This window comes from Vulpes lagopus, chromosome 1 (genome assembly GCF_018345385.1).
Source record: "Vulpes lagopus strain Blue_001 chromosome 1, ASM1834538v1, whole genome shotgun sequence".
Classification (NCBI taxonomy): Eukaryota; Metazoa; Chordata; class Mammalia; order Carnivora; family Canidae; genus Vulpes; species Vulpes lagopus.
In genome coordinates, this window is record NC_054824.1 from 115,735,679 (window position 1) to 115,754,915 (window position 19,237).

Consider the following 19,237-nt stretch of genomic DNA (forward strand, 5'->3'; position numbering starts at 1 on the left):
AACATACAAACGGCCGACAGACATGTGAAAAAAGGCTCACCACCACTCAGCATCAGGGAAATACAAATCAAAATCACAATGAGATACCACCTCACACCAGTCAGAATGGCTAAAATTAACAGATCAGTAAACAAAAAATGTTGATGAGGATGTGGAGAAAGGGGAACCCTCGTACACTGTCGGTGGTAATGCAAACTGGTGCAGCCACTCTGGAAAACAGTATGGAGGTTCCTCAAAACGTGAAAAATTGAGCTACCCTATGATCCGGCAGTTGCACTACTGGGTATTTATCCCAAAGATACAAATATAGTGATCCAAAGGTATACCTGCACCCCAGTGTTTATAAGAGCAATGTCCACAACAGTCAAACTATGGAAAGAGTCCAGGTGTTCATTGATACATGAATGGATTAAAAATATGTGAGATTATATCTATCAGATGTTATATATATATATAATATATATTACAGATTAAAAATATGTGAGATTATATCTATCAGATATATTATATATATGTATATATATTACACACACACAAACGCACAATGGAATACTACTCAGCCATCAAAAATGAAATCTTTCCATTTGCAACAACATGGATGGAACTAAAGGGTATTATTCTAAGCAAAATAAGTCAATCAGAGAAAGACAATTATCATATGATTTTACTCATATGTGGAATTTAAAAAACAAAGAACAGAATCCTAGGGGAAATGAGGGAAAAATAAAACAAGATGAAATCAGAGATGGAGACATACCAAAATAGTCTCCTAATCATAGGAAACAAGCTAAGGGTTGCTGGAGGAGAGGTGGTTGAGAGGAGGGGGTAACTGAGTGATGGGCATTAAGAAGGGCATGTGATGTAATAAGCACTGGGTATTATATAAGAATGATAAATCACAAAACTCTACCTCTGAAATAGTATGCTGTATGTTAATTAATTGAATTTAAAGAAAAAATTTGAAGAAAAAAATGTGGGGCAAAACTTATAAAAATAGCAAATCAGAGGGAAAAATACAAAGATGAGTAAATATAAGGAAAAAATGTTTATGTACACTAGTAGGCTGATAAATAGAAAGAGCACAATATCATTTTTGACCTATAAGAGTTGCAAAAACTGCTAATATGCAGTTCTATTGACCATGCAGAGAAATGAGCTCTGGATTCTTGCTGTTTGTGGTGAACTGCTGCAGTTGGAAGTAAGTTGATAAAATCTTCAAAATGTAAAACATATCTTTTGGCACAAGAATCCCATTTTTGGAACTCTATAATACAGAAATAAAAGTACCAATATATAAAGATAAATACACAAGAATGTTGGTCATAGCACAGTCTCCAAGGACATATCTGAATCATCATCCACAAAGGAGTAGTTGAATAAATTACAGTATAATCATAGTAGACAATATAATATTATGGTGACAGTGACAGTGTTTGAATTTCCCTGAGTATCCATATATAAAGAGAGCAGCTAGGTAGGAAAACCAAAAAGGCATGGAGAACACTTATAACAAAGTGAGGTATAACAAGATATTCCATGAACCCAAAATACAAGTGGGTGAGAGCAAACCACAAGTAGCCATAACTCTGCATTGCATCCACATCTGTGTAGGAAGACATACAGGGAAACAATGACTTGTGACAAGCTTGAGCATAGCAAGACAAAACAGCAACAGGTATTCACTGGAAAGTTCAGGGCACCTATTTGAGAACAGCAGCTGAAATGGAGAGGGATGTGACTTCTCTAATAGCAGATAAATTCAAGGAGCCTGAAGTAAATTCAAAGAAGACTGGGGCAATCTGAGCCCATATGTACATTGGAAACCAACCAACCACTGTTTCCTTCCAGAGCAGGGCCCAGGGCTGAAAAGAAACAGATGAGAATGGAATCAAGTCTGAGCAAGTTAGAGACAATAGCAAAGAAGAAAAGAAAAGGCCCAGGCGAAAGTTGAGGAAAGGAGCAAAAGAATCAGGAAATCTCAGAAAGCTTAAATAAGTAAATAAATAAAATAATAAAACAAAACAAAACAAAATAAAATAAAATACAAAGTCCTGGGAATCTGGGGGGATATTTTGACTGCATCCACCCTCTCAAGATCAGAAGAACTGATTTTGCATTCAAAGTCATCAGAAGAAAAGACAATAAGGAACAGGGTAACATTCCTACAGAAAATGAAAGCATGTAGAAAGACATACCACAAAATAAATCAAAATTCTAACACACTACAGTTGACCTTGAACAACATGGGTTTGAACTGTGTGGGTCCACTTATATGTGGATTTTTTTCAATAAATATAGTGCTATATTGTAATTGTATTTTTTCTTCCTTATGATTTTAATAACATTCTCTTCTCTAGCTAATTTTATTGTAAAAACATAGCTTATCATACATATAAGATACAAAATATATGTTAATCAATTGTTTATGTTATCAGTAAAGATTCTAGTTATCAACCAGAAGGACAAGCAGACTGCACTGAGTACACAGTGCAGAGCCCAACACAGGCCTCTATCCCAGGAGCCTAAGATCACAACCTGAGCCAAAATCAAGAGTCAGATGCTAAACTGACCGGCCCACCCTAATCCCCCTATATGTGGATTTTCAAGTGTGCAAGAGTGGGAAGTAGATGCCCCAACCCCCGTGTTATTTGCTTAAGGGTCAACTATATTTTAAAATGCACTAAACTACATTAAGAACATGATATAGGATATGAAAGAAAAAGATATATCTTTTTTTTAATTTTTTTTTTATAATTTTTATTTATTTATGATAGTCACAGAGAGAGAGGGAGAGTGAGAGAGGCAGAGACACAGGCAGAGGGAGAGGCAGGCTCCATGCACCGGGAGCCCGACGTGGGATTCGATCCTGGCTCCCCAAGATCACGCCCTGGGCCAAAGGCAGGCGCCAAACCGCTGCGCCACCCAGGGATCCCAGAAAAAGATATATCTTAATTTCAAAATTTTTAAAATGATGTCACAAAACCCAGGAAACAATTAGAAGTAAAAGAAAAAATCATTTCAGAAATGAAGATTACACTAGAAGGACTATAGAAGCAAGTGATGGGAGACATTTCATACACTAAGAAAACAGAATCTAAAAAGCAGGGAAATATTTAAAATCAAAAAGAAATGAAGAGGTAAAAAGAATTCAAGAGACATTGATAAATATTTTGGGCAAATATTGAACATATAAATAATAGACCTCCCTGAAGAAGAAAAGAACCATTAAAGAAAACTTTAATGAAACAGAAAGATGTTTCAAAATTACATCTGAGATTGACCTGAGATTGACCCAAAATAATAACTGAAACATAGTCTAATAAAATTAGAGGACTCTGATTTCAAACAAAACAAAATAAAAACAAAGTTCTTTGGACTTCTAGACAAAGCAAGTGACTTAAAAAGAACAAAAATTGATGAATCCCTAAATTCTACTCCTGAAACCAATATTACACTCTATGTTAACTAACTAGAATTTAAATTAAAATTTGAAAGAAAAAAATTCTCATCAGATTCTTTAACAATGGTTTATGACAAAAGAAAACTGAGTAACATTTATATTCAAGAGCACATGTGAAAAGATTTTACACCCTCAAAAAACTGACTTTCATATAAAAGGCATAGGCAAACTATTATAAGCATAAATGAACATAGGAAACATCATTTCCACGAGCCCAACCTGAGGAATCTACTAGACAATGAGCTTTAGACAACCCCTATGACCAGACATAAGAACTAGTGGTGAATAGGTGTATGGACTTATTTCTGGACTCTCGATTCGGTTTCATTCGTCTATATGTGTCTTCATGTCAGTGTGAAACAGTTTTGATGATTGTGGCTTTGCAGTAAGTTTAGAGATCAGGAAGTGTGAGTCCTCCAGCTTCATTCTTTACCAGTATTGCTTTGGAAATTATGATGCATCGATGTATTTTTCTCGTGTTTTTTTATTCTTGGAATTCTTTGAGCTTCTTGGATTTTAATATCTGACTAGTGGGAGTTCCAGAAAAAATAAATAATAGGAATGCAATTACTAATGAAATAATTCAAGAAATGGTCCCAGAACTGAAAGACATGATTTTGCAGATTGAGAGCGCCTACCCAGTACCCACCTCAATTGTTCTTTGTTTTGGTTTCTTTTCAAGATTTTATTTCTTTATTCATGAGAGACAGAGAGAGGGAGGCAGAGACACAGGCAGAGGGAGAAGCAGGCTCCATGCAGGGAGCCCGATGCGGGACTCAATCCTGGGACTCCAGGATAACGCTTAGGCCGAATGCAGGCACTAAACCCCTGAGCCACCCTGGGATCTCCTACCCACCATAATTGATGGAGAAATGTGCACATGGGGAACATCATAGTAAAATGTTAGCTCATTTGGGACAACAAAATCCTAAAAAACTTTCAAAAAGGGGTGAGAAAAAAACAGTTCATATGGAAAGTCTCAGGAATGAGAAAGGCATCCACTTTCCCAAACTCTAGCATATATGAAGGCTAAGAGATAAGGAGCAAAGCCTGAAAACATGGGAAAGAAGGGATCCAGACTAGAATCCTGAATGCAAGCACACTCTTCCTTAACAGTGGGGGTGGAATGCAGACATTTCCATCAATGTCAGATGGCCCCCTTGTCCAGGAAAGCACTGGAAGATGTGTTCCACCAAAAGGACGGAATAAAACAAGGAAGAGGAGACAGGGACTCTACCACAGTCAAGATAATGAAGGGCACCCCCACAGTGATAGGGAAGAGAGCTCCCAGGACAGCAGTGTGCTTGGCAGCCATAGATTGCAATAGGGAAACAGAGGCCCCAAGGGTAATGCTTTAAAGGCAGGAAGGAAACCACATAGGTTATCAGAGGTCTATGAACGTAGCAACCATTCACATAAGCAAGTTTTGGGGAATATGGATGCAAATACCATAAGATCCAGCTGGAACAATTAAAAGTGATTGCCTCTGGGGAGGGAGAATCTGGACGGGGCAGGAGGGTGGTGGTGAAAAGTAAGGTGGGTCAGGGATTTGCTCTTTTCCTTTATAAGCCACCTAGAACTATTTGACCCATAACTGTAGGATTTTGAAAAAGAATAATCTGTCTATATGAAAAGTGTAGTGGCAAGCATTAAATATATGTTTATAAGAGACTAAATGAGGGCTAAAGCAGGAGAGAACATGTAGGTTATGTGCTCTGCAATGTAAATACAGTACAACAGTTTTAAATGAGCAAAGAATGGAGAGTGCATACGTACCCACAGAGGAATTGTTAACTGTTTCCAATATTGACATGGGCACGGTATTATTCGTGTGCGGAGATGGTTATGTATATGTTATGGAAGAAGCAAATGAATAATAATTGTAGACTATCGCAATACTATCATTCCCTATGCCCCCCGAGAATAGAGATTTTAGTATGAGATCGAGGCATAAGGATAAATATAATCTAGAAGACTACCTGAGTGTCAAGCATCTGCCTTCAGCTCAGGTCACGATCTCAGGGTCCTGGGATTGAGCCCCACATCAGGCTCCCTGCTCAGGGTGGAAACTGCTTCTCTCTTTCCCTCTGCCTGCCTCTCCCCCTGCTTGTGCTCTCTCTCCTTCTGTCAAATAATAAATAAAATATTTAAATAGATAGATAGATTACATTAAAACTCTGCAATCTGAGTTTTAATTGGACATATTCACTAGGTACTCCCACTGAAAGACCTAGTTTTGCCCACTGAACAGTGACCAACCCAGTAGCAATGACAATGAAGCTTCCTGGTGCCCAGACTGTGTTCTTGTGATACACTTCCCACTGAAAGAAGGGCTTTTTGAAAAAATACTGATTCCAGGACTGAACAGGAAAGATTTAAGATGAGTTTAGAATGCCTTGACATACCTGCTATCAAGGACTATCAAGCTATCAAAGACTACTAGTTTCTTGTCAAAAGGATTCAGGAGTCAACGTAAGAGGCTCCTACCAGTTAAAAATGAGACAAATTTGAGTTCAAATTTGAAGTGAACTTAAAACCATGAAATATTTTTTAAATCTAGGAGTTCATTTTGATATTTTGAAAAATTAATTGATCACCTTTGGTAGATAAGAGGGAAAATTTTTATTATCTTGAAAATAAACAAGGGGGAAAAAAACAAACATTTATTCTCCTATTTCTATATGACCTAAAACACTGAGTAACCAAATAATGTGAGAGGAAGCGTTTATTTATAAAAATGTTCCATCTAGTAACTTTTACAGTAATGACGGAATTAGAATATCACCATTTCACAACTCCCAGTGAATTGATGGATGTAGGCTTGGAGCACAATTGACTCCTAACAACATAAAAAGAGAGACAACCAGACATAATGTGTCTCCTGATAAAAGAACACATGACCTCTAGTCTTGCCAAAGGGATTGAATCTGAATCTTATAAAGCCCCCGGATCTAGCTTACAGTTTTCAGGAAATACAAAAGACAGGCGAACATGCTAAATCCTACCATGAGTATAAAATCAGCAAATCCAGACTGTAGGAAGCTTTACAGGTCAAACAACCCAGATGCTTACTAAATAAATTGTAATTTAAAAAATGGGTAGGAGATAGGGCATCTGGGTGGCTCATTGGTTGAGCTTCTATCTGCCTTTGGCTCAGGTCATGATCCTGGGGTCCTGGGATCAAGTCCCGCATCGGGCTCCCCGAAAGGGAGCCTGCTTCTCCCTCTATGTCTCTGCCTCTCTCTGTGTGTCTCTCATGAATAAATAAAATCTTTTTTTAAAAATGGGTGAAGGGAGACCTGTAGGTTAAAAGTGAATTAAAAGATATATAGAACTTTTTAAAAGGGTATAACTAAACTATAGGGTCCAGGGATACACATGAGTGAAAAAAAACTCAAGCATTTCCTTATGAAAATAATTCTTTACATTATTATTTATTGTAATAAATACATTTATTATTTATATAATACAATTATTTATATAATAATCTTACATTATTTACATAATTTATAAAAATTTATATTTCTTATACAAAATTATTCTTTATAAAGATAAAACTCAATGTAGTGTTACTTTTGGAGGAAAGATGGGGATTATCGTTAGGGTAGAGCATATAGAGTTTCTGGAGTGCCAGGAAAAGCTCTTTCTTGATCTGGGTAGTGGTTACAAGGGTGTTTACCTTATTATAATTAATGAAGTTATAATTTATTTTGTGTGGTTTTCTGTATTTGTATATGGTAGAAACAAAAGATTAGAAGAGAATGAAGGAGAATCCTATTAAGATATAAGTTTAATATAGAAGGTTAAGTGGCAAGAAAACAGAATGAAGAATTATATTTACTTTATGGTCCAATTTTTATAAACAACAGGGGAGGGGGCATATATATCCTCTGAGCAGACAGGGGAAAATTGCTTGCTAGGGGAAAATCTAATAAAGTATATATGTATGTATATATGTATACACACACGTAAATACGGTTTTACTTTGAAATTATTTCAAGTTCACAGAAGAATTCCTTGTAAAATACAAAGAACTCTTGTACATCCTTGTCCCAGATTCATATTCAAATTCCTTTGGGCTCATTTGCTCACTTTCTCGATCTTGTAGTTTGTTGCAAATAGCATGTCCCTTTACCTGTGAAAGCATTTCCAAGTATTTCCTAAAAACAAGGAGATATATGTGTATTTTTTAATATGGACACATACAATTATTATCCTTGAAAACAGAGGGATTTTATGTCAAATTAGATAAAGTATGTGAAAATGCTATGTTATGCTTCAAAGAATCATTAAAAAATATATCTTTGTCTACTTGATATGCCTAAAGGTAATTAATTGGTCACCTCTATCTTAAGTTTAAAGAAATTTGCCATTATCAAAGTATATCCTCAGATAACACAAAATGAAGAAACAGTCAGTAATTGCAATCATTTTCAGTATTTGCTCTAAGCTTGCTTATGGTCTAATCTGCTAAATTCTTTTTTAATCTGCTAAATTCTTAATTACTCATTAATATTAGGGAAACTAAACATAAAAGTCTAGAGGGTGGCAGAAATATGACGAATGCTCCCCTACCTATCAAACCAGATAGGTATGAGAAAAATTGCGAGAAATTAACGGGAGCACCTGGTCTGGCTTATTTGTTTTCTTTTTTAGGTGGTGCTCAAACCCAATGAAAGTTATGTACCGAGGAATATAAGCAAATAAAAACTAATTTCCTCAAAACAGCAAAGACTTCGTTTGGCAGATTTTAAGACACATAATTTGTGAACCCTATCAGCTTTGTATAAAGAGTGAAACTTCTTTAGGTAGTGTGTAGATTGAAAATCCCCATTGTGCTTTTCAAGATTCTGACATATCTGGGTTTGGTCTATTTTTGTGCAGAAGGAGAGTCTCTTGCCAGAAAATATAGGGCCTGTTTCCATACTTTGCACTAAACGAAGCTGCCTTCGACGCTGGAAATATTTGACAAGCCAGTCACCTCCACAGCACGAGAATAAAAATACTAGTGTCTCAAATGCTTCTGCTTAGAAGCGTTGCGCTGAAATACCCAAACTGGCGGTGGACTGAACTTGTTCCCGGGTGTGCGTGGGTCAGGACAGGGAAGGAGCGCCTGGGCAGGCCCTGGCGGGGACTTCCGAGCCCCACGCTTCCTCCCCTGGGGAAATAACGCTCTTTTTTCTTTAAAATGGAATCGACGGTGTGAGGTCACAAGCGAGATGCAGTTCCACTGTGGATGGTAGCACAGAGGGGAGAGGATGCTTTGGGGTTCAACGCGTCTCTCGGGGCGCAAGGGCTGGAGGGTGCGGCTGGGAGCTGCGGGGGACGGGCTGCTCCTGGGGGAGAAGGAGTCACGGACCGGGGTCTGCCCACAGGTGAGCGAGATGGAGGTGAACGGGCAGTTCGAGTCGGTGTGCGAGTCGGTGTTCAGCGAGCTGGAGTCGCAGGCGGTGGAAGCGCTGGACCTGCCCATGCCCGGCTGCTTCCGCATGCGGAGCCACAGCTACGTGCGGGCCATCGAGAAGGGCTGCTCGCAGGACGACGAGTGCGTGTCCCTGAGGTCCTCCTCCCCGCCGCGCACCACCACCACCGTGAGGACCATTCAGAGCAGCACCGGTGAGTGAGCGCGGCGGCTGTCCCCGCCCCCCCACGGGCGACCGTGACCCGACCCGACCCCACCCGACCCGGGGCCACCGCAGGCCCCGCTCTGAGCCCCGCTGCGGCACACGGTGTCCTCGCAGTCGCCGGGCAGTCGCCAGTAACGAAATCCCCCCTGTGCCCTACAGAGAACGGTTTTGCCTCCGTCCCCAGGCTTGGGCCGCCTTCACAGTCCTCTCTGCCTCCACCTCTGGCATCAACAGAGAAACTTCAACTGCAGATCCAGAAGGGACAGCGCCAAGGGGGCAGGTGGGGTCTCCCCAAGATCCCCACACAGCTGTCCCAGCAGCCAGCAAACACATCCCACCAACTCCTGCTGGCCACAGTCAGGCTCTGACCTTTAGGGGTGACCCTTAAGCAAATCGGTTCCCCCCATTGCTGAGCATCCCACAGTTAGAATGCCTTTTTTTTTTTATTGCAAGATATCCACAAAATGACTACCCCCCCCCCAAACACCTGAAATATCACTAAGAAAATAAGGAAGAAACAGATGATCCAGACATATTAGTTGAACATCTAATGAGTTTTCTTTCATTATAATGAAGACAGATTATTTTAAAACCTTTTGTCTTGTGTATACATCACTTCCTTTTCCTTCTAACGTACAGTTCAGTTGATGCAGTTGAACTGTATTTTTATCAGATTTTAAGCAGAGAGGCACAGAAGAGTTTTACTGGTTTCCATGACACCGAAACCTGCATAGAAATATAGCTATGGGTTATATATGCCAACCTGTGTGTGTGTTGGAGGTTTTTTATAATATTTGGGTCCAAGAAGAGACTCCCCTCCATCTTAACTAGGCTTAACTATATGATTGAATTCAATGTAACTCCAATACAGAGTAGTTCTACAGGAAGATATCAAACCTAGAGTCATGGTAAATAATAATGAATAAATTACAAGGAAAAGCTTGTGCCAGACTATTGCAGCATTTAATTTTAATTCTAAGTGCATCAAATGCCAGTAATTATCATTCAGCCTAGAACTTTTGCAGGCTTGGGGAGTAATAGGTCCTCAAACCTGAGTTAAAACCCTACTAACTAGAGATGCAGAGTTGAGGTAGCAATGTGTAAGAAACCATTAGAGGTTAAACACGGAGAGTTCATTCTTGACCAACGCAAGCTAAGATATCAGGATCAAAGAAAGGGATGCTTCCAGAGAGTTCACAGACTCCAAGGCTCTACAGGGAGCCAGCAACTCTGTCCTCAGCTGGCTGGCTCCAGCCAAATGGTGGATGTGCATTCTTGCTCATCAGGAAATTCTACAAGAACAGCCACAGATGAGGTTAACAAATAAGGTTGACTTATAAAATGGAAAAAAAAATTTTCAATCATCCATGGGCATATTTCTGTGTTGTGTTTATGTTCATGCAGTAACTGTAATTTGAAGATCTGCCCTGTGCCTATAGCGTATCACTGTCTCTTCTTGTCCCATTTTCACCCCCACCCCACGCTTTCCCACCATCTAGTCTACTGCTCGCTCTAACAGTCTCGCCGCCTGCCAGCTGTTCTCCTGTGCTGAAATCGCTCGTTAAATACACAGTATGCACCTCCTTGCCCAGAAGTGCCAGGGGAAGGAAAAGAGCCACCGGCTGTCTCCTTCCCCCTGGAGGAGCAGTGCCGTGGATAAAGCGGCAAGAAACTCCAGGACAGCTTTTTTTCTGCTTCCCTCTCAGAGGATTTGTGCCTTTGTCCTTTGAGAGACAATTTGCTTACACCTCCTACTGTCAGTTCTTGTGCTGTGCTCTTCACCCCACATGCCAGGACATCTGGCTTTTCCGAGACCTTTCCCAGATACTTGGGAGATTCCTGGAGTTCCAACAATAGGGTTGCTAGGGTTGCATTTGAATTTCAGATAGTGAATAATTGTGTAGTGTATATCTCAAAGTTGCACGTGGCATACTTATACTATAAAATTATTTGTGATTTGCTGAATCTGACAAGCCTATCAGAGAAGATGAGTAGAATCTGGGAGGGTGTTGCTCCTTTTAGAATATAAATTGATTGGTAGGTCTTTAGCTGGGGACCCTATGAGGGAGAATACCCCAAAACAGAGAGGGGTAAATGAAAATATCAGAGGTGATTGCATCGCTTCTTCTGGGGTTCTCTGTGTCTCATCCTAAGAACTGGCTACATCTGGCTGCCTGCAGCTCTGAGGGTGAGAAGGCTCCATGCTTGGCCACAGCTGCAGAGGGGCAGGGGCAGGAAGATATGACCTGCCCCTGGGAGTAGTAAAGCATAAAATACCAGATTTTTGCACAAGGCAGCTGATGACTTCACCCTTCATCAAACTAAACATTATGATAGATGATCTTTACAGTCATGGAAAAATTAACAAGTTAAGGACTAAAACATTGTACTAGCTTCTAAGTAGGCCCATCAGACATTTTACGAATCTGGCCTTAAGGATTCTAATGTCACTGTTTGTTTTTTCTATGCCATAAATTTGTTCTTTTAAAAAAATCATTATTTTAGGATGTAAATAAGGTTCTGTGCCATTCATTCTATCCCTCTCTCATTACTCCTGTGTCTCTTCTCTCTTTCACACCCACACTTTCCTTGCCTCTCACATGATCTCAGTACTAGCATATCAATTTTCTTCTTCTACTGCTTTCCTTATTACACTGAATCAAATATAATTTCCTGTAGAAAACACGGAAAAATCTACTTTCTCATAAAACCTACTAATTTTTGAAAGAACGTGCTCATTTGTGGAAATCAGGAATACTTTGCTCTAATTTTAACCATTTCCCCCATGCACACAGGTTAAATTTACATCCGTGTTCAGTAGGACATGACGTAGATTTCTCCTTTTGCTTCTCTTCCTTTGCTCATTATTCTTGGATACTCACAACAGATTCTATTTTTCCTAAACTTCCCTTTGCTTGAATAAAGTTCTTCTGTTTTGTCAACTGCAGTTATTAGCTGTAACTTTTCCCCCACAACAACGCACATGCTGAGTCTTTGATTTCTGTGTCGGCCCATTCTAATTGTTCAAATTGTCAAAATATATTAGCTTTTCTCTTCTAGCCTTGTCTATTCTTCATATTAGCAAAATTAAATCATAGACAAAAATCCACAAAAGTATCTGCCACCATGTGAGAGTGTCACGAGGATGTGCTCAGCCAAAAGTGGCCCCAAGGACCCCCCTAAACAATGTGAGGAAGAATGGCAACTCATCCCAGCAGATCAGGGCCAATTAAGAACAGAGTTATAGAGTGACTTATAGCTACACTTCTTTTAGGTTCTTTTGGTTTATTAACGTTTTGGCCTATGTAACTATGATAGAATCTTATATTCTTTCAGCCTGTCATCCGCTTCAAGCACTCAGATCTCTCTCCATCTAATAAATTCAACAAGCTTTTATATAAACCGCTGTACCCAGGACTATTAGACTAGGATTAGAGCTACTGTAAGGAAGTACAGTTTAATGGTGGAGCAATTAACCTCAGGACTGTGGGAAAACAAGCAACCTTACCTCAGTTGCCTGAATATTTTAGGTAAAGGTAGAACTAGATGCTGGAAATATAGTCAAACATTCACTTCAGAATATTGTATTAAACTTGCTTCATGTGGAATATACCAAGTCAATTGTATGTGTTAAGAATTTTTCTTGTTGCTTCCTACACTGAGCTTCTACCATCTATCAAAAGCATTAGGACATTGTAGCAAAGACAGACAGACTTGTATCTGGTGAACAAGCAAAAACATTGTATGATAATCATCAGTAGATACAGACACACACTTAGTCAGAAAGGACAAAAAAATAAGCTGTTTGTAGTGGTTACCCAGCAAGTAGTAGGTGAAAGAATCAGGTAGAAGGGACAGAGGGAAATTTTTAAATAGGCATTACTTTTTGTGATTTTAAAAGCCAATATAATATTTGATTAAAAATTATACTGTGATATAAAAAAAAATTATACTGTGATATAAATCAGCAAACTATCATGATATGGAATTCTGGGGGGTTTTTCCAGAAAAGCATTTTTTTTAAATTAGAAGCTTTTCAAAGAAGCTTTAGGTAGCAATAGCACAATTTTTATAAAGAGGTTGATTTGCCACCCAGTGCCTCTTAACGTTTGGCGTTATTTGCTCTACTCTTTTTTTATTAGGGAAAGCCTTAAAAGTTAGTGGAGTTGAAGTGATTTCCTTTCCTGCAAGAAGCTCCCAGAAAGGTCAGCAAGACCTTCCTTTGCTCATTATTCTTGGATACTCACAACAGATTCTATTTTTCCTAAACTTCCCGGAAGTTAGGATAAAGCATCTTCCCGGGCCAGCAGCCAGTGTCCTCCAGCCAGGGAGTCAGTGCAGTGTGCCCTCCTGGGTGTGGCTTGAGGCCACAGTAACACCAATATTTACACTTTTTTTAATGAGATATTTTACCTTAAATTGACACATTCCCTTCCATAATCCTACTTCACAGTCTATCATTGCTGCCAGTTCTGACCCACCTACTCAAGTTCTTGCTCAGTTCAGCAAAAGCTGACCCTTTGATCAGCTGAGGTCCAAGATCACCTTCCAAGAGTTTTCCCACTTGCTTGAGTCTTCACCCCCAAACAGCCATCCCACCCAGGATACCAAAGCTACTTTCATGCGCCCTACCTTTGTACACCTTCGTTCCCATACATTCTGCTCCCCATCCACCCCCAACAACAAAAATCCTTAATGCGCAAGATCTTGAACAGAATGACATTAAGGCAATAATTTGTATTTGCAACACACATAGTAGGCATTCAATAATGGAGGAAGAAGGGGTAGAGAAGGTGCAAAAAAAAAAAATACTTGTTTTTATCGCAGTATAATTGACATATTACATTGTGTAAGTTTAAGATGAGCTACCTGTTGATTTGATACATTTATATTTACTGCAATATGATTACCACAGCATTAGCTAACATCTCCATCAAATCACATCATTATCATTTATCTTTTGTGGCAAGAACATTTGAGATCTAGTCCTTCAACAACTTCGAAGTATATAATACAGCATTGTTGACTATAATCACTGTGCATCAGATCTCTACAACTTATCTTCTAACTGCAAATTTGTGCTTTTGACCAACATCTCAATTCCCCCACCCCCTAGCCCCATAGTCACTATTCTGCAGTTTCTACTAGTTCAGTTTTTTTTTTTTTCTGATTCCACGTATAAATGACATCATGCAGTATTTGTCCTTATGTGATGTATTTCCCTCAGCATAATGCCCTCAGGGTCCCATCCATGTTGTCACAAATGGCAGGATTTCCTTCTTTCTTGTAGCTGAATAATATTTTACTATATATATAAACCACATCCTCATTCATCCATTGATGGACTTAGGTTGTTTCCATATCTTGGCTATTGTTAATAACAAATAGCAGAAAAATACTTACAGACCTCACAAACTGCATGTTTGGTGATTGGATAATCAAGGTAACTTTCCTTGGGAAATAGCATTGCTATTAAGACAAATTGAATCATAAAATATTAACAGAAGAAACTTCTACATCATCTAGTCTAGGGATCTGCAAACTACAATCTACGAGCCAAATCCAACCCCTCTGCCTAGTTTTATAAAATTTTATTGGCACAAAGCCACACTTATTTGTTTACTTATTTTCTGTTGCTGCTTTCACTCATTAACAGTAAAGTTAAGTAATTGTTGCAGAGAGACTGTAAGGCCCAGAAAGCCAAAAATATTTACTATCTGAGTCTTTACTAGAAAAGGGTACCACCCTTGATCTAATCCATTGACCCCTTTTTAACATAAGAAAACTAAGGTGGGCTTCTGACTAGAGGCAAAGTCAGAATAAAACCCCCTGGTCTCCCAGCCATAGCCCTTCTTTAAGTTATTCATTGCTTGATTATACAGTTAATCGGAACTCATTTTCTTTATGTGTAAAATGAAATTATAGTGCTGTTTCTCTTGCCAGTTTTAATGACCACTTTTGGAGCATCCTTAGGGTTCAGAGAAAGCATACTTCTTTCTACAAGGCACTAATTCAATTAATAGGTTGTATTTATAAAGCAATGAAGGGAAGATTCAGAAATCCAAGGGGGCAGACAGCAGCCAGAAGTGTTTTAAACAAAGAGCCCTTCTTTTCTATTCAAGATAAGATCAAGTAATAAATATTCAAACATAGTCTGGACTGGTTTCTTGTTCCTCTGCTAATGAGGTTCCCTTTCTTGAATTTCTCCAACCATCCAAGTAAAAATGGAGACTATCCACTTCCTCCATCTGAGGAGGCAGTAAATAAATAAATAAGATTTATTATGGCACCACCTTATACCTCTTATGAGGTAACTTGTCTGGTTTTTATATTTGAGAAAACTGAGAGTGGTAACCTTTGGAAGAATTTTGACTATAACTTTTCTTCTATGGGACACTTGAATTGGAATTCCTCTGTATTCCCGTAGAAACATTATGAAGTCATAAGATGCAAAAGTCTTATTAGATAGAGAAAGAAGTCTGAAAAACTTCTTATACTTTCATCTCCTCCAGCTGTTTTGCTGTGTGTAAATCACCTCTCAGGAATAGAGTGCCAAGCTTCAAGGTGCCATGCTCCATAGATAGTTCTAAAGTCCACCTTTGCTCGTATAAAGGGTTGTCACATGGCCAATAGTGAAGGGGCTCCAAGATCTTCTGGCCTTTATGGTTAATGTCATCCATAGGTTCAAATCAATAAGGAAGTAATAAATCAATAAGGATGATTATGAAATCATCAATAAGGAAGTATTATGTAAATTACACATTAAAATGTCTCTATCCTGGCTTTGATTTTAGAGCTCTCAATCTGGCTTACTTTATTAACAATGAAAACGGCTAACCTTTTAGCATTTACTATTTGACAAGCATTTTGAACCAGCTGCATAGACAGTCTTGTGTAATCCTAATGAATATTATAGGACATGTATGTAATATATCATTCTCAACATACAAAAAAAAATTAAGGCCTATGGAGTTTATACAACTTATGCAAGGCCCTACTGCTAGTAAATTACAGAGCAGATTCTTAACTTCTCTTTACTCATCATTGAATGCTTAGTATAGTATACCTTGAAATAGTTTAATACAAATCTGTCTGTAATATAGAAGCTCTTTTCTTTCATGCTTTCTTCCCACAAATTTTCACTTAGCTGCTGCCATGTTTGAAACCTGTGTTTTCCTTTTTTAAAAAAAAAAATCTTTTATTCACATATTATTGACATGATTTTCATGTTGGTTTGTCTAAATGTGAAACATTGGTTTAAACTTAAATATGTAAAAAAAAAAAAAAAAAAAGGAGAGTTGGTTCAAGATGACAGGAGAGGAAGATCCTGATTTCATCTCCTCCCATGGACACAACACATGTACCAGTATACATGGAGAAATACCCTCTGGAAAAGCCCTGAGAACTACCTGAACAAGTTCCTCCACAAAGGATAAAAGGGCTATGTCAAGACCAATAGGAGAGATAGAGATGCAGTCCTGCCAAAAATCCCACCCCTGGTACAGCAGTTTAGTTGGAAAGGGTCTCACAAACATCGAACTTCTTCCTGAGGAGCAAGGGTTTTGTGCCCCACATCAAGCATCCCAATCCTTGGGACCTGCACTGGAGAGATGATTCCCCCAAAAGTCTCATTTTGAATACCAATGGGGTGCATGTCCAGGAAATCCTTAGTCTGTAGGGAATGGAAACTCCACTCTTAAAGGGTTCACATGCAGACTCCTTCATCCCAGGATCCAGCAAAGAAGCAGCAGTTCATAAAGCACCTACACAATTAATAAAGGCAATGTATTTGCTACTCTTTAAGCACTTGCTAGAAAAAACAAGAGCCTGTTGGGACTCTCTCCAGGGACAGAGATGCTGGCAGGCACTGTTTTTGGTATTCTCCCTCTACCCTGCAACATGAGCACTGGCAGAGGCCATTTTTGACTCTCCTCTATCCTGCTAGCCCTGACAGATGTGTTCTATCCTTGGATGCCACTCCATCATGACTACAGGTGGGAGCCCTGCCCCTGTACACTACTCCATCATAGCCCCACCATAGTTGGTCAGTGCATGCGCTCCACACAGGGGACACTCCTTCAGCACCTGGCTCCAGTGGTCAAGGGAGATGGCATTTTGGGGCCCCATGGGTCTGAAATAAATGAAGAGACAGTTCTACACATGCTACTACCTCCAGGGCACTACACCAACAGTATACTGAAACATACCCCAGTCCTCCAGTGAAAAAGGCCTAGTTACTTGACTTGAAGCTTCAGCCTGACAGACAGGATTCTAGTTTACCACACTTCTAGAAACTATGAAGTGCTCTCAGAGAATGCCAACTGAGAAATACCATCTTCGAGCTCTCACTTGGCCTTGCTTGCTAGTACCTCCTAAAAAGAGCACATACACTTACTTAGAGTCCAGAATTTCCACTAAGGGGATACCTCCAGATCCCTGGGTCTAGAGGCCAGCAGGGTGTATGACTACTGTCCTGCAGGAGTCTGTATATTTGCCTACCTTAAAAATCTGATGTCTGACGGTCTACCTCCAATTAGCCTGAAACCATGTGCTGACTGAGATTCCCTCCCTCTGGAACATTCATACATCTTGGCACACCCTCCACAACTGGGATCTATCAAGAAAAAAGGCTGCTTAGACAATCACAAAGGTTCTAGAGACAGCCAAGAGCTAGGACAAGGTTATGGGATAAGGTTTATCTCCTACACAAGGCCACTCCTGTAAGACAGAGAGAGAGAGAGAGAGAGAGAGAGCGCTATTTCACCTAATACACAGTAGCAAACAGAGATTCAAGCAAAATGAGGAGACAGAGGAATATGTTCCAAATGAAAGAACAAGATAAAATCTGAGAAAAATATTAATGAAATGGAAGTAATAAATATTATCTAATAAAGAGTTCAGAATAATGTTCATAAAGATGCTCACCAAACTCAAGAATGGGTGAACACAACAAAGAGAAAATATAAGAAAGTACTAAACAAGTTAGAGAACTAAAGAACACAATAACCAAATTGAAAAACATGCTAGAGAGTTTCAACAGCAGACTAGAATAAGCAGGAGACAGAATCTGCGAGCTAAAAGACAAGGCAGTGGGGGCAGCCCCAGTGGCTCAGTGGTTTAGTGCTGCCTTCAGCCCAGGGTGTGATCCTGGAGACCCAGGATCAAGCCGCACGTTTGGCTCCCTGCATGGAGCCTGCTTCTCCCTCTGCCTGTGTCTCTGCCCCTCTCTCTCTGTGTGCGTCTCATGAATAAATAAATAAAATCTTTTTTAAAAATTTTAAAAATAAAAGACAAGGCAGTAGAACTCATCCAAACAGAATAGTAAAAAGAAACATACCAAAAGGTCAAGACAGCTTAAGATCTATAGGTCAAGATCAAGTGGAATATTTGCATTATAGAGTTTTCAGGAGAAGAGAAAAGGGGGCAGAAAACTTATTTGAAGAAATAATGGTTGAAAATTTCCTTAACCTAGAGAAGGAAGCAGACATCTAGATTTAGGAAGCCTAAAAAGTTCTAACAAGATGAACCCAAAGAGACTTACACCAAGACACATTATAATTGTCAAGAGCTAAGGATAATAAGATGATCTTAAAATCAGCAAGGGGAAAACAACTTGTTATATACAAGGAAACCCCCATTAAACTATCAGATTTCTCAAGAGAAACTTTGCAGGCCAGAAGAAAGTGACATAATATATTTAAAGTACTGAAAGGAAAAATACTTTCAACCAAAAATACTCAACCAAGCAAGGTTATCATTCAGAAGTAAAGGAAAGGGAACAAGCTTTCCAGACAAAAACAAACCAAAGCAGTTAATGATAAACTTTAAAAGGAGCTCTTTAAGCTGAAAAGGAGGCACTAATTAGTTACAAGAAAAAAATATGAAAGTAAAAATCTCACTTGTAAAAGTAAATATATAGTAAAGGCAGTGAGTTAATCACTTATGAGCTAGTGTGAAGGTTATACGACAAATAGTAAAGGTAACTGAAACTACAATAATTATCAAGGTGTACACAAAATAAAAAGATGTAAAATGTGACAGCAAAAACAAAATGTGAGAGGTAAATCTGCTGTCAACTTAGAATAAATTGTTTTTTTATATAGGTTGTTGGATATGAGCCTCATGGTAACCACAAGCAAAAATAGATAGC

At 39.0% G+C, this 19,237-nt stretch overlaps 1 protein-coding gene across 7 annotated transcripts in view; it reads left to right on the forward strand.

Moving 5' to 3' along the window:
• The window catches only part of DLGAP1 (DLG associated protein 1), a 332,437-nt gene that overhangs the window by 143,298 nt on the left and 169,902 nt on the right, over positions 1–19,237 (forward strand). For all 7 annotated transcript variants that reach the window (XM_041770565.1, XM_041770573.1, XM_041770580.1 and 4 more), the window contains exon 4: positions 8,836–9,076. In XM_041770565.1, coding sequence (XP_041626499.1) covers positions 8,836–9,076 — 241 coding nt within the window. The remainder of the gene's footprint in view (positions 1–8,835; positions 9,077–19,237) is intronic.